We start from the raw sequence: 23568 nt of genomic DNA on the forward strand, positions 1-23568 counted from the left end.
CCATTCTGTGATGGATCATCCCACCACCACCAATGGGGGACTCACAGAAAAAAAAAAAAAAAAAAAAAAAAAAGTTTTCAGGTGTCTATTTATTAGCGGGGCGCGTAACCTGCTGTGTATCTATTGCACACCGAAGGGCTGGGTTGAATCAATACTTCTGTGTAAAGTGCACAGTGTACTCACAGCAGCTACGCTGCTCACGACACAGGTGTTATCACAGGCAATCGTACGCCCTGAGCGTTATCGAGACTGAGAGATTCTCGAGTCTGGCATTGCATGCAACGTGCACCTACTAGTATGCAGTGGCGGAAGCGTTAGTTCAGCAAGGAGATACTTAGCTAACTTGTTTCTTCTTTCGTATTCGTTCTACTCGTCAAAATGGCAGTCACGGTACTAACATGCTGCCTACCACAGGCAGAAAAAGAAAACTTGGAGAGAAGTAAAGCCATCGACAAGCAGATCCAGAAAGATAAGGCCTACATCAAGAAGGAGATCAAAGTTTTGCTGCTTGGCGCTGGCGAGAGTGGAAAAAGTACTTTTCTGAAGCAGATGAAAATCATCCACGGGCAGAAGTTCACGGAAGACGAGGTGAACGAATACCGCAGGATTATCTACGGGAATGTCATCAAAGGGATGAAAGTTTTAGTGGACGCCAGGGACAAACTGACAAATCCAGAGGTACAGTGGAGTAACCCGGCTAATCAAACCCATGCAGACACTATCATGAGTTTTGAAAACTCTGCGACTGCCACCATCGACGCAGCGGTCTTCGCACGCTTCGTTCACCCGTGCAAAGAACTGTGGAAAGACGGCGGTATCAGGACGGCATATGCCAGGCGGAGAGAGTTCATCTTGGTACGTTCTCAAACGCTAAAAAAGGAAAAGGAAAGAATACATATTGCCCCAAAGATTGCTAAAAGCTGCAATTGTAAAAACATCTAACCTGGAAAATCTGTTTTCCCTTGTTTTTTCCCCTCATATACTTTTATATGCAGTGCATACCATCAATCATAAAGCTAGGATTTACTAAATAGGCCTACTAGTAGTACTAGTACTGGGGGCTACGTCCCTACTTGGTCAGAACATCAATCTGGTTCGGATCCAGGGAAGACTGCACAGGGCGCCCCCCCCCCCCCCTCATTTATTTATTTATTTATTTTTTGTGCAAAAACACAAGAAATACAAAGAAAAAATGGGGGAGGGGTGCGTGCGCCCTCTTTAATTTTGTAAAGGTGCCCCCTCTTTACAAAATTCCTGGATCCGCCCCTGAGAAGTGAATTATTGTTTACCACTAGATACTTTCCTTTGATGTATTACTTTTTGAAATCCTGTTAAAATTGATAACATTCAAGAAAGTGCAATTCACTGTCTGCATAGTAATAAAGGACAAGTTCACCTTCATTAACATAAGGATTGAGAGAATGCAGCAATATTAGTAGAACACATCAGTGAAAGTTTGAGGAAAATTGGACAATCGATGCAAAAGTTATGAATTTTTAAATCTTCTGTGTGGAACCGCTGGATGAGGAGACTACTAAGGCTCATGATGTCATATGAGTACAATAGTATAAAGAAAATGTAAAGAAAATTCTACATATTTTCACTTTTTTCGCATAATAAAAGAGCACTTGACTTGCCTCTTTCTAAAGGCAATGGGAATAATATTACCCATAACATATGTCAGTAACGAGTCAAGGGAATGTGTACTTTTTTCAAAAGATGAAATTTTGCGCAATTCTCTTTATATTTTCCTTATATGGTTGTACGCATGTGATATCATACACTGCAGTAGTCTTTTCATCCAGCGGTGACTGCACAAAAACTTCAAAAATTCATAACTTTTGAACGGATTGTCCGATTTTCCTCAAACTTTTAATGATGTGTTCTATTAATATTGCTACATTCTCTCAATCCTTATGTTAATGAAGGTGAACTTGTCCTTTAATAAATGAATATCTTTTTCTCCTTGATGTGTATGAAGCTAAAAGTCTGTGAGAGAAATGAAGAATAATTGGGAGAATAGTCAATAAAGAGGAGCATGAAAAAGATAACAAGAATGAGATGGATGAGTCCTGTTGAAGGATATTTGCTCTTCGTATAGTCAAAACAAGAATCAGGAATCCATATTGTACTCCATCCTCAATATAAACCTGTCTGGGTTTACAGTCTGCTTCTCAATCCCTCCTTTCACAGTCTCATACTCATTCTTACAAATAATATGGTCAATGTACTTACTACCCAAGTTATTTTGACCCTTTCTATCAGGCCTGGGGGGGGGGGGGGGGAGGGGGGCAAAGTGTGCCCCGGCCCCCTCTGTAATCTTTATCATTTGATGTATCACTTTCATATTTGGCACATGGGTAGAGTACTGATATTTCCTTATATCTATGACTTTATTGCAAAATGTTTATATGGTAGGATGTTTTGTGATACAACTGACCTAAACATACGCATCAAATGTGATTACTCAAACATTTTTCAAATCACTGCTCCCAGTGGTAAACAATTCCTTTAAAGGGACTGTACAGTACTGGTTGAGATGGGGATTCATGTTTTGAACATTCCTAAGTGAGATAATGAGAAACCTCTTATGAAATATAAAAGAGCATGTAATTGTAAGAAGGATTCAATGTTTATTTGATGAAAATTGGTTTTGAAACGGCTGAGATATCCAAAAAAGTGATAATAACAAAAGGCGACAGGCCACACCTTTTATTAGGATCGCTTTGTTTCACCTTGTTTTTGGATATCTCGGCCATTTCATAACAGATTTTCTTCAAATAAACTTTTGATACCCCTTAGAATTGCATGCTCTTTCACATCTTATAGAGTGGTTTCTGAATATCTCGCAAAAGGTTGAAAGCTAAATCCTCACCTCAACCAGAACTGTACACATCCTTTAAAGGGCTTGTATAGTTTTGGTTGAGACCTAACTTCAGGTTTTTAACATTTTTGGGTGAAATAATGAGTAACCTCTTATGAAATATGAAAGAGCATGTAATTCCAAGAGGAAATCAACATTTATTTGATGAAAATTCATTAAGAAATGGCTAAGATATCCAAAACAGAGTGATGCTAATAAAGTGTGGACCCACACTTTATTACGACCTTTTTGTTTTACTTTGTTTTGGGATGTTTCAGCTATTCCAAACCCGATTTTCATCAAATAAACTTTGAATTCCTCTTAAAATGATATACTCTAGTCTGTACTATTTCATGAGTGTTTTCTTGGTATCTTGCAAAAAGTTACAGCCCAATCCTCATCTCCACCAATACTGTACCATCCCTTTAAAGTACAGTCTGTATGTTCCTTCGGTGACTTCAACAGCACTATTTTCTTCAGGGCTGCACCCCTCAGAAAATAATGCTATTGAAGTCACCTCATGCACATAGTTTTAACCAGAGCCTCTCAGGCCTGGTATATTTGTGTATTATATCAAAATAATTGTTCTTTTTTTTTTCTTCTTTTTTTAGTGAGGATGTGCAAAGATTGTACTTGTGTAAATCTAAGTCTGTTATAAACCTTGATACAGTACATTGTAGCTACTATTGTATATTTCTTCACAAGGTATGATGAACAGAGAATGTAAAGTCAACCTGATATTAGAAAAACGTCAATACTCTTGCCTAGTGTAGATATTGTGTATCACTAAAGTCTCTTTCTGATTGCTCTAGGTATAACCTCCCTGATACTGAGAAGTGACTACATTGTAGGCCTACAGTATAGTTTGCCAAGTATAATGTAGGAGTTTATCATTACATGTATCACTAGTTATCAATATCATTGTTTCATTTTGCATAATGATTTTATAGTATGATCGTTGATCCCATTATCACAGTTTGAGCTTCTAATTCAAATAGTTTGTTTCTTCAAGATGATTGATAATTAAATGGTATCAGTCATGCCAGCTATAAAAAAAAAATGTTAATAACAGGTGGTATGAATAGTGGTGTAGTTTAAATGTCATCAATCATTAGTATTATCAGAGCACACAGACAAAGGCGATATGTATGAAATCTCATTCATAGGTCATTGTGACCTTTGAACCTTTGTTTGACTGTCCAAAGGTTCTGTTGTTTGCCACTTTTCTCCTTTGATTTAATTGAAACAACTTCCTCTTTTTAGTGTAATCTCGTATTAAACCCATCGAGGATGAGTCCTGAGTACATGTATACTCAGGCAAGTGTCTATGGGAAATCAGCCCATCCTCAATGGGTTTCAGCTAGTGATGTAGGCCTACGTGTAAGGTGCATCCAGAGTTACACTGTTTAAAGGGATGGTATAGTACTGGTGGAGATGAGGATTGGGCTTTTAACTTTTTTGCAAGATACCAAGAACCAGCTTATGAAGTAGTACATACAATGTAGCATACCATTCTAAGAGGAATTAAAAGTTAATTTGATGAAAAGTCGGATTTGAAATGATTGAGACATCCAAAAATAAAGTAAAACAAAGCAATCGTAATAGGAGGTGGGTCCCACCTTTTATTAGAATCGCTGTTCTGGATATCCCAGCCAAAACCAATTTTCATCAAATAAACATTGAATTCCTTTTGGAATATCATCCTCATATCACATTTCACAAGAGGTTTCTTACTATCTCACCAAAATATGCTAGAAACCTGAAGTTAGGTCTCAACCAAAACTATACCATCCCTTTAACCACTGTCCTTGTGTTGGTGGTGGTGGTGGTGGGGGGGGGGGGGTGGAGGAGACAAGGTGAATGTGGGGAAGGGCAGAAAAACCAACAAAGATATCCTTGAACTACTTGTAGAATATTTTTGGAGTGGGTCAAGAGATTAGAGGCTGGCTTATGGTAAAAGTGAGGCGTTGAATGACCTAAATCAAGTGTTCTGGTTCCATGCTGAGTAGTTTGCTAAATATTGTGTACATTGTAGGTATAGTTCAAACCCATTGAGAACGAGTCCGGAGTATACTCAGGCAAGTGTCTATGGGAAATGCGTGTTGTAGCAAAATCAGCATGTCCGTAATGGATTATAAGATCTTTGCATTCATAGATTTAGCGACAATTTCATAAGTGTTTGGATGATATGATTCATGATGCATTCAATAGGCCAGACTCGACAAGCTGGTCAGTGAGTTATGACGTGTAAAGTGGATGTGCATTGATACCATAATTATCATGTTTTGATACTCAGTACACATAACAACATCGTTTGGGTTCCAGTGAATATTACCACAATCAGTGTTCGTGGAGTCATTGACTTTTTTTTTCCAGGATAGGGCAGACATATTCCCCATCGGATCCTACTCGCCAGAGGACATCATATGATACAAAGGGGACTACATAATACAGGGCTGGTGTAATTCTTGTGATGAGAATAAACATGATGTCGCCCTGATCTCTCCCAGCACTCTCCTCCCCCAATACATTTTCTTGTAAACGACAACAACAAAAAATCTCTCCAGCTATGAAATAAAGTAAAAAGGGGTTTCCCTTGGTCTTTTTGCTCTTTTAAAGATGTTCAATGTGTGCAGTAGAATTGCAGTGCTGATTTCATTGATATAACAATTTCTCCTTGATAATCAACACTTCTGAAATCTATTTGCTCAATCAGTTTATTGCCTGCACTCTTTCCTGAAATTTTTCACCTGTCTGCATATTGATTTTTCTCTTTTGTAGGCCAAAAAATGATTTATATGTGTGCATTCAGATTGGTACAGAGCCCAAAAGTGTCTGCATCAGGCAGCTCTTTGCTGCAGAGATTAGAATGATCACATGTGTAGATTTTATAACGACAGTAATGTTAATTCATTGTGTAATCAGATATCCTGTAATTCTTGGCTTGGTTATTGATTGAAACCAACTGCAATTTTTTGTGTGTGTCATGTTACCACCGCAAAATCTGTAAAAACATCAGCAGTTAATTGCCAGTGCCATGACCCTTTGTGTCTTTCAGGACCATAAACCCACTTTAATGTACATAGTTAAGAATTGCAAGGGAAACCTGATTAATTCCACAACTGCCAACAGGGAGGGGTGGGAAAATACTGGAAATGCCAAACTACTGCTGGAGTTGAATGCAGAGCCTAGAGTTCATGCAAAGTTCCTTGTGTGTTTATTGACTGGCATTTATAGGTCCATTCAGTAGGAATTAAGGCCACCTAAACCAAACACGGTAACAGCAATAGTCTTTTTTTTGGGGGGGGGGGGGGTTGTTTTGTTTTGCTACATGTATGGTGCACCAAAAGGAACCATGCCTGGTTCTGTTTCGATTAAAAAAAAAAATAATAAAAAAAATATTATTAATTATTTTGGTACAAAATCACCAAAAATTTTACTCAAATGTCAAAATCAAGAGCAACAAAATTACCAACTGAATATTTATATTTGAACAAAATCATTAGCGAGGAAGTGATATAAACAGAACCAGACGTGGTTCCTTGTGGCGCACCATAACAAAAAACTGGACCGTTGCCGTTACTGTGCTTGGTGTGCAGAGGCCTGTACTGTGCTTGGTGTGCAGAGGCCTGTACTGTGGTATTTACCAATGTATACCATGGTACATTTGAAGAGTTTGTTCGCAAAAACCGATAAGTCCATTTTTGAAGATTTTGAAGTACGGTCTCTGTCATAAAGTGCAAAATAATACCTTTTAAATGATATATTGGTCACCACATATAAAGGTACATTTTTGAAGTTATGGTCAAAAGAAGCAAAAATTTTCTTATTATTCTCTTTATTTTTCTTGACCTTTAATCACAAATATCTCCATTTGGCAAATATGGACTTATCGGTTTTTGCGAACGAACTCTTCATTTGTTGTCACCATTCTCATTGATGAAATACCATGGTAATAGATATGGTTTTTCAGTTGGTTCTGGTCTCATGTTTCCGAAATACTGTGGTATTTCTGGCCCGAAAGTACACTTTTCTGAGGTAAACACAGCACATAAAACACATGTTATCTCCTATAGGCAGAAGACAGGAAGTGTGAAGTCATGTGAGAAATGTGTACACCCACATGGGTGGTATTTACTGACAGGATTCACATTCAAATGTGGCATGCATATTTCAGTTTTCACACAAAGTTTGAGTTACCACCCTAAAAATATGTGGCATTCAGAGACGCCCGCAAGGTACAGTAGTACAGACTAACTTGTATAATTTGCATTCATATCACAAAATACTATACCCTGAGCATGGTACTGTACGCATGATGTATTTCACCACAAGTGTGAATGGCCCTTGCTGCCTTGATAGTATAACTTGTACAATTGTACCGTACAGTATGTGAGTTCTGTTAGAAGCAAATATAATTGTGGATATTGTGGCCCTAGCCTTAGTAATTAATTAATTATTTCAACAGTACAAAATATATGTTTTACAACTGGAGACAAGACTATCTGTTGACCTTGAAACAATGTTCAAGTGAGGGCTTATAGAAATGAAGAAGATCTGAAGTGGGAGACGTGTGAGGGGATATATATTGTTTGTGACTCAACATCACGAGAGCCTGATAGATTAGAATTGCTTTTCTGAAACTGGTATTTTCAAATTTCCCCCAACTCAAAGCTTTTCAGTGATGTCTTTGGATGCGTTTATCAAATATCAGGTTTCCAAACAACCTTCAGGGATATTTAACTAAGAAGCTGTTTTGATTATTGGGTTTAATAGAAACCCGTTTCTGAAATGCCGAAAAAGTGCAGTCGCAAACAGCGTTTGAGCCAGAAATATGAAATCAGACAAAGAAAACAGATGTGTACACATAAACACACATACATACAATAAACAAACACAGTCTGAGGGGTACAGCTCAAAATATGCAACTTTTGGTAAATTCTCATTGCAGCCACACCACCACTATGATTCATAGGGACTGTACAGTACTGGTTGAGGTAGGGATTCATATTTTGAACGTTTCTAAGTGAGATAATGAGAAACCTCTTCCTCTTACAAAATATGAAAGAGCATGTAATTTTAAGAGGGATTCAATGTTTATTTGATGAAAATTGGTTTTCAAATGGCTGAGATATCCAAAAAAGTGATAGTAATAAAAGGCGACAGGCCACGCCTTTTATTAGGATCTCTTTGTTTCACCTTGTTTTTGGATATCTCAGCCATTTCAGAACCGATTTTCATCAAATAAACTTTTGATACAGTACCCCTTAGAATTGCATACTCTTTGACATCTAATAAAGTGGTTTCTGAATATCTCATAAAACGTTAAAAGCTAAATCTTCACCTCGACCAGAACTGTACACACCCTTTAATTACCAAGCAGTAGTCATATGTGCAACATTTTAAGATGTTGCTATTATAAGTACTCTATGTGCTTGGGAGAAATACTATTACACATGTACATTTATTGTGATCTCTTTTCACTGAATATAACCCATTCAAGGTTTATACATAAGAAAAACATGGAAACTCTTTTTCAGGACACCCATTATGATTAATACACAGAAAATTTTCATTATGGGCTGTGGGAGAGTGTGATTTGTTTTCTGCTCAGATGAATTTGATATCTCTGCTCTCTCATTTTTACATCTTTAAATATGAAAATGGAACATTATTATAGCCAACATACTTTCAGGTATAAGTGCTGTAATTCTCTCTTTCTACCCCCCCCCCCCCCCAAAAAAAAAAAAAAAACACATTATAATATATACATGTAGGGATATTGTGGCAGGGTTGGGACTTTGTACTAGACTTTGCAAGCAGACTATCGATGAATTGTAGGCGCCTACAGTATTCTGAAGTACATGTACAACGTGACGCAAGTTTATATAGTAGATAGGCTGCTTCCGTCATTTTATGATTACTGAATGCTTTATTAGTGATGATGAAAGTCCACTAGAATGGAAATGTTCACTGAATTTACAATGTATAATTCCTAGAAATTAGACAATGATAATGTATCACAGCTTGAAGGATGGTCCTTGTATGTGACCATGGTCAGCCAAGAAAGAGGTCATATTACCTCTAGAAAACGATTTTGTTTCAGGAGGATGATGTTAGATATACTGACTCATTCCTGTTACACCAGAGTCTACGAAAGAATTGATATTTGATTTACTCTACGACGATAGATTTGAAGTATAGTTGATATACATTTTGTATATAAAGCCCAAACTGTTTTGGCTGTGTATACTGTAAAGCCAAAAAGGCATGAAATTTTCGCGAAATGAAGGCAACAGCTTGTTTCGGGCCATGAAATTTTTGTGAATTGCCACTGGCATTCAATGCATATAGTGTAGACAAGAACTTTCGTATGCATTTTAATTTTCTGAGCTCTCATGAAATTCTTGAAATTAAAAAGGCGCACAAAAATTTCTGGTTTTACACTACCCTTCTGTGGACTATATGCTCTTTTGGATTACATTGTGGTGTTTCAAGAAGAGAATGCTACCACTAACAAGAGACAACTTCTATAAATATTTTGCAAGCCTTTCAGAGTGATTTTGAAAGCTACTGTATTGCCTCTCAAGTGCATGTACTTGACTTCGAGTTGCATTGTTTAAACAATGAGTGCTGCATGGTACCACAATTTGTACCAAGCCTGGGAAACAGATAAATTGTCGTACTTCCTCATGTGTAGTGCACTGGGAAAGAACAAAATTTACAGTGCATTTGGGCAGCTACTAGTCTTAGGGAAGGTGTTCTTGGTTATTTGATCAAACTTATTCAGGTAGTTCAGCTCTGTACATGTATAACATGTACATCCCTCATGGGATAAGGGCTATAAAGAAAAATGTTGGTTTATAAATCAAAAGCTCTAAACAGTAGTGGGATTTACTATGTACGTTTGTATGTACTGTACATCGCAGGTGATACACCTTTAACATCAAATGTAACGTTAAGTCAAAACAACAACAACAAAGCTTCTCATTAAAAGAAGTTAATACAACATGTATCCTTGAAGCAAGCCTATTGCTACCAGTTGATAAATGACTGATACAGCCAACAAGATAACAAGTACAAAGTGTATGAGCATAAACATACAAATTTGATTCGCAGGATAATGGCTAGAGTATGAACAGACATTTATACGTGGCAAATGGACATTTGATTTTGATGTGTATTGGACAACTTTAATTGACAAAAATGCACTAGATCAGATACATGTAGGTATTGTACCTTCATGGTATATGTAGATTTTTTTTTTTTTCTGCAGACTGCTCCATTTTGCATCATTGTATCCCCTGGCTTATAATGCCAGAGGATATCGTGGCCTACATATCATACAAATGTATGTTGGGTTTTCATAATTAATGTCTTACCACACAGGCTCAAATTAATTCAAGACTGTTAAAAGTTTTTATGAACAAAATTCCCCGAGGGAAAATATCACAAATGTGTTTGATAATGAAATAACATGCAATGATTTTTTCTGATGTGTGCCACTGCTGCCTTGACCTCAACCCTTTGTGTACTTTGAGAGCCAATTGGCACAGGAAACCCCATACAGTTGTACACTCTGTCCAAAGTCCCAGGCACAGAAAGGGTTAAAGGGACCATGTAATTTTGGTTGAGACCCAATTTAAAGGGTTGGTACAGTATTGGTGGAGATGAGAATTGGGCTTTTAACTTTTTGCGAGATACCAAGAAAACACTTACATGTATAAAATAGTACAGAGCATACCATTTTAAGAGGAAATCAAAGTTTATTTGATGAAAATCGGGTTTGGAATGACTGAAACATCCAAAAAACAAAGTAAAACAAAGCGATTGTAATAAAGTGTGGGTCCCACACTTATTAGAATCGCTCTGTTTTGGATATCTCAGCTATTTCAAAACCAATTTACATCAAATAAACGTTGAATTCCTCATGGAATTACATACTCTTTCATATTTCATAACAGGTTTCTCATTATCACACCAAAAAACGTTAGAAACCTGAAATTAGGTCTCAACCAAAACTACATGATCCCTTTAAGGTTTCTAATTTGAAATTTATTGTTATTATTTTTTTTTTTTGGTGAGATAATGAGAAACCTCCTATGAAATGTAAAAGAGTAATATGTAATTCCAAGACGAATTCAACATTTAGGCTAAGAATGGGCCTAACAAAAGGTGGGAGTGGGACCCACCTTTTAGTTATGATCACTTTGTAGTACTTCATTTTTGGATGTCTCAGCCATTCCAAAACCCATTTTCATCAAATAAACTTTGAATTCCTCTTATGATGGTATGCTCTGTGTTATTTCATAAGTGGTTTCCTGGTATCTCACAAAGAGTTAAGGCATTATTTACCTTTTGCAGATGAAACAAATCCCAGCTTTAGTTCTTCAAAATACTGTAGATTTAGAATGTAAGTTATTGTATAGGGATAGAAACAACCAATGTAAAAAGGTTAATCAGTATGTTCAATGTTAAGTATTGCTGAATATATAAAATGTGAACAATACTTATGAATATGATGAAATTATTTGTAGACTAAACCATTCACAATTATGATTTATTGAGAAATAGTAATGATATCTCCTGATATTTTAGGCTTTATTGCAAAATTTTTCATGGTGGGATGTTTTGTGATACAACTGACCTAAACATATGCATCAAATGTGATAACTCGAACTTAAAAAAAAAAAAAAAAAAAAAAAATTAATGGTAAACAATGCCTTTAAAAGCCCAATCCTCATCTTCATCAATTCCGTACCATCCCTTTAACCAAAGATGATGCCTCCATGCCCATTCATGGTAACATTTCTGTCATCGTAGGGGTCCAAAAACTTGGTAGTGATCCGAGAATTTGGGGGGAATTTATGAAGGATTTTTGATATTTTGGCAGGTAGGGTCAATGAACTTGGGAGATCAGGCTGCGCGTATTTGAGGTTTGCATGTGCGCATTAAAGTGCGTGCTCTAGTTTCTGCTAGGGCGAGGAGCGCCATGCAAAGCTCTGAGGGTTTATGATGTAACACGGGCTTCTATATTGGGAAATCAGGCGACTTTCAGCATACAATGCTATAAGTACGTATGGGTGGAAATCACTGATATCTCTATGGAAGAACAAGATCAGTGGTGGAAATGAGCTGCATGCTTGGCGGAGGTCTGCGCTCTCAGAGTGCTTCTCTAGTTCATTGTGAGATTATGTTTTCCAAACTTATTGTCATTTTTTTGTTTAGAGTGGTGGTTGAAGTCAGTTCACTGTTCAACTCTTTCATATATTGCACAATCCTGAATTCTATAAGCCCCTTGCTAGCTTTTGCAGAAGAAAAAAGAAACACCTTTAGCACTTCAAAATAGTTCTGAAATGTGAGTTAGAGATAAAAATAACCTACATGAAAATGGTAATTATTCTAATTAATGTTAAGTACCATTACAAAATGTGGACAGTATTTTTGTTAAAAACTCTTTCTAAAATAAGCCATCACTGTGATTGTTTAGAAAAAATTAGTGATATCTCATTTTATTTGCAGCTTTATTGCGAAATATTTGTGCAGCAGGGTGTTTTGTGATACAACTGAACTGTACAATGTGCATATATATGCATCAAATGTGAAATTCAAGCATTTTTTCCAGGTTAGCATGCCTGTACAGTGACGGGGCGATTAAGCTGCACATTACTTGAATATGAGACCATTCTGAAGCAAATAATTTTCACACAACAATACTCTGAATGTACCTTTAAATGAATCCCACAAGGATTGGAACAATCATCCCCAGCATTCCCACTGATTTCCACTGATCAGTTTACTAGCTATCCCCTTCAAGAGATTTTGGCTTATGTACATTTACATATTAATCTATAACAGTTTTCTTTTGGCTTCCAAATTTGACAGCACTGTATGTTTTTCATGGCGCCTGTGGAGAAACATGTTTTACATTGTACGTTGATTGAGAAAACATTTCATTATTTCTTTTTATGGCGCCCCGCTCTCAGCACACCCGCAAGTGACCAAAGGTACAATGTGATGTAACAAACAGACATACGGTCAAACTTGAACAAGGTGTAGAAGTACACTTTGGATTTAGATAATGCCTCAAGACAACAAGCATGTATTGCTCTGGTGATTTTAGGTAATGCCTTAAAGGGTGTGTACAGTTCTGTTCGAGGTGAGGATTTAGCTTTTAACGTTTTGCGAGATATTCAGAATCCACTCTACAGCACTATTATATGAGATGTCAAAGAGCGTGCAATTCTAAGGGGTATCAAAAGTATATTTGATGAAAATTGGTTTTGAAATGGCTGAGATATCAACAACAAAAAAAAAAGGTGAAACAAAGAGATCCTAATAAAAGGTGTGCCCTGTCACCATTTATTATTATCACTTTTTTTGGATATTATATCTCAGCCATTTGAAAACAAATTTTCATCACATAAACGTTGAATCCTTCTTATGATTACATGCTCTTTCATATTTCATATGAGGTTTCTCAATAGGAATGTTCAAAACATGAATCCCCACCTCAACCAGTACTGTACAGTCCCTCTACAACCACTAGTGTGTATTGCTCTGGTAAACGATAGACATGTATATATCCAAGATCTGTGCTTATCCTTGTGCTTTATTTTGAAATAGTCAGTGGGTAGATATCCTGAAGTGAAGCCATGCAAAACTTTTGTTGGCTAGCGGGGAATGGCTGGCAGTCAAAAACGTTACGCACCCTTGTTCATCCCTTGGGGTACCAAGCGCTGCTTCTTTTTCTCTGCCTATTGTTCGTAATTCACCACACAACCGTGCAGGAATTTTTGAACTTTGGAATGTGCTTCTCGTAATAGGACGACAACTGTGATTGTTCAAGTTGTTCACAGTCTTCTTTGAAGCTCGTAGTGCAAGAAGAGAAATTGATATGTAATAATATTATGCTTATAAATAATGCCTGCAATGAAAGCGTTGCAAAAGTAAGTGTCATCGACACCTGTACAACTGTAAGTTTGCCACTACATCAGTACATGTACAACTTGCAAATTGTGTCATTGCTATTCTAATGTCACGTTCCTTATGATTTTGGGAGAATGTACCCCAAAACAAATATGATGAGGCAATAGTGTGAATACCTGTGTTTATAAGTTAAATAGAATGATTATTACAAGTGCAGGCTCAAGGACCCCTTGAATGTACTTTGAACAGCTAGTTTGATAAATTCAATGTTGCTTCATTGTCACTACATGATACAGCCCAATACAAGTTGTGATAATTCATACAGTGTTTTACATGATTTTTTTTTCTTTTGAATGAAAGTTACTATTTGTACTTTTTTGTGAAAGAAATTCACTGTCTATTTGTTTTCATTGTCTAGTGTATGGTGTTATCATACATCTTTATGCTGCAGAAAAATCTCAAATATTTCATGCAAAATCATGGAAAAACACAGGTCAGCTATTGAAGTTCATGTGAACTTGGAGTATAGCTATCTTTTACAACAATAACCGTATTCATTCCCATATATTCATATAAACTGTACGAGAACTGCTTTGCAAAAATTAGCAAGTCTTCACAATTTCATAACCTCTGTAATTTCTTTATCTGATTTTGATTAATTTTTCATTGTTGTGCTTATCTAATTTCACTCTTGCTTTTCAGACAAACTTTTGATTGGTCTGGAATTGCCTTTTAAGTTAGAAGAAGTGTGAACACTCTACAGTTGTCATGGCCGACCTTCCCAACCACAAGAAATCTTTTGGTTAGAGGTGGATACAGAAGCTCAGTGGTGAGACCACCTCCCACAAAGCATTGCGGTTGGCAGACAAGATGTGAATGCCATTAGTTATCAATGAGCTTGTGGTTTTAAAAGCAGAACCAAAGGCCATAGAGGGGCGCTTATTAAAATGAAGCCCAAATTCTGTGAATTATTGAGGGAATGCAGCAATGCATGGTAGTAGAACACATCAGAATGCTTGGGAATGATATTGTAATGTCAGTAATAATTACAGGAATGTGTACTTTTCATAAGAAAATAACATTTTGTGGAATTCCAACTATAGTTCGTTTATATTGATGTAACACATCTCAAACTGAAATAGTCGTCTTTCGATATCTAATTATGGCTGCGCTGAAATTTACAAATTCATATCTCTTCAACAGATTGTCGGATTCTCCTCAAACTTGATGTGTATTCGTTGCTGCATACACTCAATCTACTGGTACAAAATGTACAATTAGACTTCATTCCCTTCAACCTAACTTGAATTAATTCTGTTGATGGTTACCCTTGTAGGTTCTTGTGGATGTGAGATATATTATATGTACACTGTACTCAATATTGAAAGGAACATAAAGCTATTGTGGTTTTTGGTTAGTGCCTGTGTGGGCAGGTAAGAGTAGATATGTAAATTAACATTAACTACTGAACTTAAACCATTTTGTTTGCCACTCCTTTCAGGGGAGCATGATTGCAAACAAGGTGGTATTACTAAAGATCTTAATGAAATTATGGTAATAATAGTTGTGTCAATATTTCCTGCTTCTGAAGGTCATCTATATGAATGCTTGCCATTCTCTGTTGTTACTCATGTGATGGAATACAAACCCAGATATAAATAGAACCCTCTATACAGAGATGGCAAAGATGTTTTTAAAAATTCGTTTATAAACATATTTTTTTGTGGAAACTAACCTACATTGTATTTCTTTGCATCAGTCAGCACATCATGCTAAATTAGAATCCTCTCAATTCTTTAATTAAACTAGTGCGACACTTTGTGTAGGAGTGACTCTTACTCATAATAGGATTTCTGCCATGTCTGTGCACACACACTATGTGGTCTATGGCTGCGTTTATCTAAAAAATTTCTGAGGCAGAATCACGATCCTAAACGCGTTTGAGGCATTTTTCAGGGGTTAGATAAACGCAACCATGTTTTCAAACGCGTTTAGAAATGCTGTTTTGAAACGCCTTTCAAAGGGCGGTTTGAAACACGTTTGAGACCACGATCGCCGTTCTGTGAGTAGATAAACGCAATGCCGTTTTGAAACGCGTTTATATCTCAAGGTCAAATTCCAGATGTTTGCGGTTGTGTTCTCTGCCTATTATTTGAGTGTGACTGATGAGGCTTGTTTGGTGATATGCAGTCGACCTTTACTTCCCGGGTCAAACGGCGCAAAGCAGCTGCGCAGTGACACCACTTGAATCGCGATTGTATGATGGTTAGATAAACGCGGCACCCGGAGAATCGCATATTAAACCACGTTTGCAAACACCGTTCCAAACGCGTTTAGAAATGTGATTCTCTCTCTCAAGTTAGATAAACGCAGCCTAAGTTAAGCTGATATGGGAAGTACAGCAGTATGTGATATCATGTTGCCCAATTATAATGTAATCACGTACCAGATAATAAAAGTTCTCTCTGAAACAGAAATTGATTAGTGAAATTTGGTAATTGGGTTATTTGTGATATCATGTTGCCCAATTATAATGTAATCACTTACCAGATAAAGTTCTCTCTGAAACAGAAATTGGAATAGTGAAATTTGGTAATTGGGTTATTTGTTGAAGGCCACAGAGTCACTTCAAAAGTTTCAGATTGTTCAATCCACTATAGTCTTTATTATGCAGCTGTGTATCTGTATGGTACTTATACTTCATTTTTCACTTTCAGAGCAGTTGTGTGAACACATCACAAAACTTGTTCACACACATCCCAAAATAATGTTTAAAAAAAATCAGATCGAGTAACATGATGCCAAAACTAGTCGATATTTGAGTATGTTTGAAAAAAAAGAAAGAAAAAAAGATCACTAATGGTCAGGATCCACATACATGTACATGTATATGCAACAAACAGCCTACATCTTGATTTTTATTTTTGAACCCTTTAATTGTCATAATTTACTTTGCACAATGTATGTCAAAGTCTTGTGATGGCGGAAAAAAAAAAAACACTTTTTTATCCCATGATGCAACTGGCCACACTATGCCCTGGATGAGGTTGCCTGGAGTGATGTCCCAGTCATTGTTTAGGCAAGCACAGTATCGGATTTTATCATGAAGTGTTTTCTTGTAGCTGAATGAGTTGTCTTGGCCATGTGTGAATAACAACGGTCAAATGAATTGAATTTTTTCATTGCAATTAAAAAAAAACCAACAACAACAACAACAACAACATGTGAATGGGTTTATGATACCTTTGTGTGTGCATACTGTAATTCCCATGAATGAGGCATAGGCCTATAAAAAGTGTATTCATTTCTGGCAAAGTCAGGTACATGTAACTTACAGGGTTCAGTAAGGTCAGAAATATGCCGCCCAGGTTTACTCAGTTGTATAACATAGCTCCATGGTTGTATTGAGAGTACTACAGTGACTTATGATGAAGCCCTTGTAGTTCAAGGGGGCCGGGGGGGGGGGGGGGGGGGGGGGAGCAGGAAAGTGAGCTCACTCAGCACAGCGGAAGCAACTCTTGTTGATTGAACAAACTTTCTGTGTTGCGGAGGTGGTGGATGAAATGGGGGAAGGGGAGGGGGATTTCCCTCTTGTGTGTGTGTGTGTGTGTGTGTGTGTTTTTGATGATGTCAGACAGGCTGATACACAGTCTCACCATGGAGCTACTTTGTACAACAGATCATAACTGTTTATTTCTCTGGAAACATCCAACATATGTTTGTTTGTTTTTTTGTTGTTCGGTATTCTTGTAAATACATGTGATGGTTATGATTTGGAAATTCTTAATTGATTGCTGTACTAGAAATACCGTATATAATAAAGTAAATGATTTTGAAAAACTGTTGAATTTTAAAACCATATCTCTAATATTGTATATTTCATATTAAATAGTTTTACATCTTTCGCCACTTTGAGATGTCAGACCACCAAATCTCCAAACAGATGGACCTATCAGGCAATTTAGACTCAAATTTTATTGTTGTATTTCTATTTATTTTGGGCCACTTCATTTCTTTTCGGGGCCAACAGAATTTCAGACTAAAAGATTTTATTGGCCCAAATGAGCCATCGGAGAAAAAAAAAAGTTGAAAAGTGTTGAACAGTGAAGTATGTAATGAAATATACAAGTGGATGTTGGGTATTCAATTCGTGTAGAGGAAGTAAAGAAAGGGAATATCTTTACCTGTTGTATCACATTATCCTGACATTGTCTTGAGACTAAGTACACTCCGTGCTCATCATTGAAATGAATTCCTCACTCCTGATCTTCATGTTCTATGTTTTTTTCCATAGGCGGACTCTGTGAAGTACTTCTTGGATGAAATTGATCGGATTGGACAACCTGTAAGTGGACAGACCCTTTCACTAGTGTCCAGTAAAGGTTTACCAGAATTATCTATTTTTCATTATGTCTTTATATCCACTGAGAATGAAGGAAAGAAGTTTGCTTAAAACCTGTGATCCTGTTTTATATTCAGATGCATATCCTCATCATATAATGATAGTCTGTGGTTACCAGCACAAAAATACCATGTTGTACTGTACAGGTTGGTATGAATAATATTATTATGAATTAAATCAAATACTGTACAGGTTGGTATGAATAATATTATTATGAATAATAATATTAACTCTGGCTGTCCGTCTGTTCAAGCACGGCTTATAACGGCGGCCCTCTGCATCATATGTATATATTATATATTGTACTGTGAATTAAGTCATTATTGGCCATATAAACATTTTGTATGTTATTTAACGTTGTATTTGTCTTTACATACAAAATATGACTTACTATGTAATATGTCAATAATTTTCAGAATTGTATTTGTGTAATTGAACCTGCCTTTGTTATTTTTGTTATTCTGAAAGAAAATATGAAATGCAGAAAATAAAATCTTTTCAATCTTTCAATAGTTGAAGAATGCTTTTCATTGGCTTATCACAGAATTTTTACACTAAGGCAACAGTTGCTATATCAGTAGAACTTTCTGCCCTTTGCACATCAAATAATACGTATGGATTATATCCTCCTAATTCCTAATATCCATGACAAGTTCTGTCATGCTGGGAAGTGGCATTAGGAAGCTTTAGATTTTGACGCGCGGACGTTTGAGACGACGCTTGCGCTGGACGTTCTCCTCTCCCCTGCGTCATGCTGAAAAGTAGCTTTAGATTACGCTGGGATGCAACGTATAAAAAGTAAAATCGTGCCCCCATATGATCAGTGCATGAAGTAGTTCTCTACGTTGCAAACTGTGCAGACGAAAAAATAGCCCAGTATTCGTAGTGAAAAACTTAGACGATGCAAGCTAAAAATAGATCGACTTGACGCGCGCTTCTGCGCATGCTCGGAACATATTTTTTTTCCCTCTGAACGTCCACGCGTCAAAATCTAAAGCTCCCTATTGGTACATTTAAAAGGTTTATCAATTAGAAGATGAGCAGGGGCATATAGAGGATTGCAAATCTGCCAAATTTTCAAGACAGAACAAGGACATCAAGCAGGGTGAGACTGTATTAAGCACTTGCAAGATTGCCGAGGCGTGTGAAAATCAAAGTCGGGCAAATGTTCTGGAACAATGAGAATAAATGCTTGCCTGAATTGGGCAAACACAAAGTTTTAAACCACCTATTTTCATTTTACCCCCTTTCACACCCATGATGTCAACCATACAGAAGCACAAAGATAATGTTCATTCAGTGATGCAATGGGCTTTGATTTAATTTCAGAAATTTGCCAACACTTACGTGACGAAGTCCCAATGCAATGAAACACGTAAACTCGGTTGAACCATTTTTTTTTTTTTTTTTTTTACTCGAGTGTTTAAGCATGTGAACCAACTTGTTTATTCGAATGATTGTGTTTTTATCAAACCCTTGACTTATAAGTGATTTTCGATATCATTTTCGTATATCTTTGCACTTTCTTTTCAGGCAAGTAAAAGTCATGTTTGGGCAAAGGTTCTGCAACAATTTGAAAATCTGCTTACCCTGCGGGGCAAGTTGGGAAAAAAAAAAGTTATGTAGAGGAGAAAATTTGCATTTTCAGTCCCTGATCTGTCTCTCTGTATTCCAGGACTATATACCACCTCACCAAGACATTCTTCACGCGCGTAAGGCAACCAAGGGCATCCATGAACATGTCATACAGGTCCAGAGCGTCCCCTTCCGCTTCGTCGATGTCGGTGGGCAGCGGTCCCAGCGGCAGAAGTGGTTCCAGTGCTTCCAGAGCGTGACGTCCATCTTGTTCCTGACCTCGTCCAGCGAGTTCGACCAAGTGCTCATGGAGGACCGTGAAACCAACCGGCTGGTGGAGTCCTGCAACATCTTCGACACCATCGTCAACCACAAGTGCTTCGCCACCATCTCCATCATCCTCTTCCTCAACAAGACGGACTTGCTCCAGGAGAAGGTGGAGACCGCCAGCATCAGGGACTACTTCCCCGCCTTCCAGGGGGATCCCCACAAACTTGGCGACGTGCAAAAGTTCATCCTGGAAATGTTCAACATGAAGCGGCAGGACCGGAGCAAGGCGCTCTTCCACCACTTCACGACGGCCGTAGACACCAAGAACATGACCTTCATCTTTCAGGCGGTGCGGGACACGATCCTCCAAGAGAGCCTCCAGCAACTCATGCTGCAGTGATTGTGGGGAGACGCAGAGGACATTTTGCTGCCCTATCCCACCCTCCTCCCACAACAAGCTGCAGGGAAATGTGATGTGTGGCACAAGTTTGTATAATTTGTGTCATTCCTGCTCATTAAAGTGTGATGTTTCATCGCCTCAAACCACACAAAACGCAGTGCATCACTGCTTATTGCATATGACATGCAAACCCAAGCATTCATTTCGTAGAAGCTGATGATTTTGTCGCACAATTTTGTGCCAAGGAGTTGATGCAAATCTAGGAGGGGTCAGCATACTCCAATATTGACTTGATTCTTCATCTTTTTTTTAAAGTGTCTGATATCCACTGTTTTCGTGTTTATTCATCTTTGATGAACACTTTACCTCGTGCAGAGTAAACATGTGCTTGTCATTTTTTGTGATTGTCAAGCAAGTTTGACAGTCCAGGTATAAGACACTCAATTCTCAATACTTAGCGTAGTTTGTATAGATCTGTCAAACTGCATTTAATTCTATGTAATCTATATGCTTCAAACGTGCAGCAAAGCGTATATACACCTATGCACCTTTAAACTGATTGTGGGTCCATTTTTTGGTCCCTTTCAGAATGTAATCAAAAGTTTGTGTGTTGGTGGATTTTTTTTTTGTAGCATTTCCTCCTCTCCAGAGATTTCCACAACTTTTTTTTTACACCCAGAGAAAAGAACTCTAAATTGTACTATGCCAAGTTTTAAAAGAATAGTGTTCATTTATTTGCTGTTCAAAATAGCAGTATTTTTCTTTCTGTAAGAGTTGATGACAGGGTAAAACTAAATGATGATATTCAGAAACTTTTTGACATTGATGGTGGATGTGTAAAGAAAGACCTTGATATTGGGGAACAGGATGCCCTGGTCATATGACAGACGTGACACCATATTTGTGCCAAGAAGTGAAAAAGAGGAAGGATCAGATTGAAGCAGAATTTTTTTTTTTTCAGCATGACTAAAAGTGGGGCAGTTGTTTGTGGTAGCACTAGTTCTCTGCTGGGAACCCAAACCCATCAACATGGGCTTTTTGCTTGTTTTGACATGGATGTTCTCTCATGGTGCAAAGTGGCTATGCCCACTCCTCGTAACCACCTACATGTACAGTACAATGTAGTTTGAACCCAATTTGATTCTCAGTTCACTGTAACCAAGTCAGACAGTGGGTATGACATCCACCGGTTGTTATACTTGTTCCAGAATAGCAGACTGGAAGTAAAATCCTGTATGAATGGGGCTTTAAGTAGATTTTATGTTTGCACTGGATGTGCTAGAGGACGGAAATCTATGTGCAATATGAAAACATGCAGTAGAAAAGCCCTAAGTAGATGTGGAGTGAAAAAAAAAAAAAAATGAGCATAGCATGCACTTTGATAAGCCTTTACTTTACATAATTTGTTTTTTTTTTTCATTTTTTTGCAGTGTGTAGATTTTCCAGCCAATAAAGTCCAGTAAAGTCAATCAATTTACAGAGTGTATTTCTGTCATACCTAACTTTTCATTGTCCAACTCGCCCCTTCTCAAAAGTTACGACTATATATCACTTGACTACCTTGTGTAAGTGGCCTGTTACCGGAATATTGCAATTGTTTGGTCACATATGTGAATAGAGAAACATTGAAATAATATTAACTGTGTAATTATGCAAGATAGGCACCAATATGCACCTGAGGACCATCAAATCTAGGGAATTGTAGTCAAAGAAGAAATAACATAAAAGAAACACTATTCAAATGTCACAAAGCCAAAAAAAAAGAAAGTGTAACATGTCAAGCATTGAATAGAGAAACTAGCTCTCTCTGTCTCTGTCTCTGTCTCTCTCTATCTGTTTGTCTGTCTGTGTGTATGCCTGTCTGTCTGCCTTTCTGTCCATCTGTCTGGCTCTCTTTCTAACTATGTCGAGTAAAGATATGATGCATTCCCACCGTGCCCTTATTTTTGTCATCCTGATGAAGTGGCACTGCTAAGTTGACTAATACATGTCAGATACATATATTTGATAATACCAGAAAAAGGTCATGGTTTCCTACTAATTGTTTTCCTTAGCTGCCAAACGTCCTGAGCTTGACTCTGTGAGCATTAATTCCGCTAATCTGGAATCCTTGTCGCCTCCTGGTCGCCGTGTAGACACCCTCGTTGAGTTTTTGACCCACTTCCTTCACCGGTACACAAAGGAATCGTCTAGTCTATGTAGCACAGATTGTTCTATGGTTCCATATATATGTATTAATTAATTCATAAAACCTGCATTGAGGACCACAGTGGTATCAAGACTAGAACTGTCTTTTGATACCGTCCAATTTGAGTTCAGGTGTATGTGAAATAAATGTTACCTGTGCGTGCGTAAAGACCATCTGCATATAAAGGCCACCCACTTTGATCCTCTTGAATGGGCTTTGCCCTGTTTATCATTCATTGTTGCTTCCATTTTCCATCTGTCTCTGTGTTTGCACATCTTACTATATGTACATATATGTACCAGTGTGTAAATTCCTACATATATATGTTATGACCAGTACACCTGGTACTTACAAGCCATCTACTCCATGAAGCATCATAATCCTTTGAAGTACATCAATTTCAGGCAGCAAACAGAGGAGGTAGGAGTGGAATGTGTTGTTATATGCATATATCGCAGCGAGACAAATCACTTGTAATGTCAAATGTTTGGTCACTGTCGCTGAACTTAACCCTTTAAAGGGGAAGGCTAGTAACTGATCAGTGGGAATCAGTGGAAATGCTGGGAGGTGATTGTTCCAATCCTTGTGGAATTCATTCAAGAGTTCATTGTATATCTATTGTCGTGTGAAAATGATTTGCTTCAGAACAGTCTCATATTCAAGTAATGTGCAGATTAATGCTCCGTCATTGACCAGGGACGCTAACCTGGAAGCATTAAACTGCACATTACTTGAATATGAGACCATTCTGAAGCAAATCATTTTCACACAACAATAGATATACAATGAACTCTTGAATGAATCACATAAGGATTGAAACAATCATCTCCCAGCATTTCCACTGATTCCCACTGATCAGTTACTAGCCTTCCCCTTTAAGGACGGTTTGATTTTGCTACAACACGCATTTCCCATAGACGCTTGCCCGAGTATACTCGGGA

At 37.5% G+C, this 23568-nt stretch overlaps 1 protein-coding gene across 1 annotated transcript; it reads left to right on the forward strand.

The window, feature by feature from the left end:
* Positions 1-378: 378 nt before the first annotated feature.
* On the forward strand, positions 379-21878 carry LOC140231513 (guanine nucleotide-binding protein subunit alpha-13-like). The gene is made up of 3 exons (XM_072311648.1): positions 379-855; positions 18087-18137; positions 19870-21878. The coding sequence occupies exons 1-3, from the start codon at positions 379-381 to the stop codon at positions 20437-20439; spliced, it is 1098 nt and encodes a 365-aa protein (XP_072167749.1). The 3' UTR covers positions 20440-21878.
* Positions 21879-23568: the final 1690 nt, after the last annotated feature.

The sequence above is a fragment of the Diadema setosum genome, chromosome 8 (genome assembly GCF_964275005.1).
Source record: "Diadema setosum chromosome 8, eeDiaSeto1, whole genome shotgun sequence".
Taxonomy (NCBI): Eukaryota; Metazoa; Echinodermata; class Echinoidea; order Diadematoida; family Diadematidae; genus Diadema; species Diadema setosum.

Bases quoted from the DNA above. Each gene is read 5' to 3' on its own strand.
- LOC140231513 (XM_072311648.1), top strand. From the start codon at position 379: ATGGCAGTCACGGTACTAACATGCTGCCTACCACAGGCAGAAAAAGAA. The intron at 856-18,086 runs GTACGTTCTCAA...TTTTTTCCATAG, and splicing joins GGCGGAGAGAGTTCATCTTG to GCGGACTCTGTGAAGTACTT. The intron at 18,138-19,869 runs GTAAGTGGACAG...TCTGTATTCCAG, and splicing joins TTGATCGGATTGGACAACCT to GACTATATACCACCTCACCA.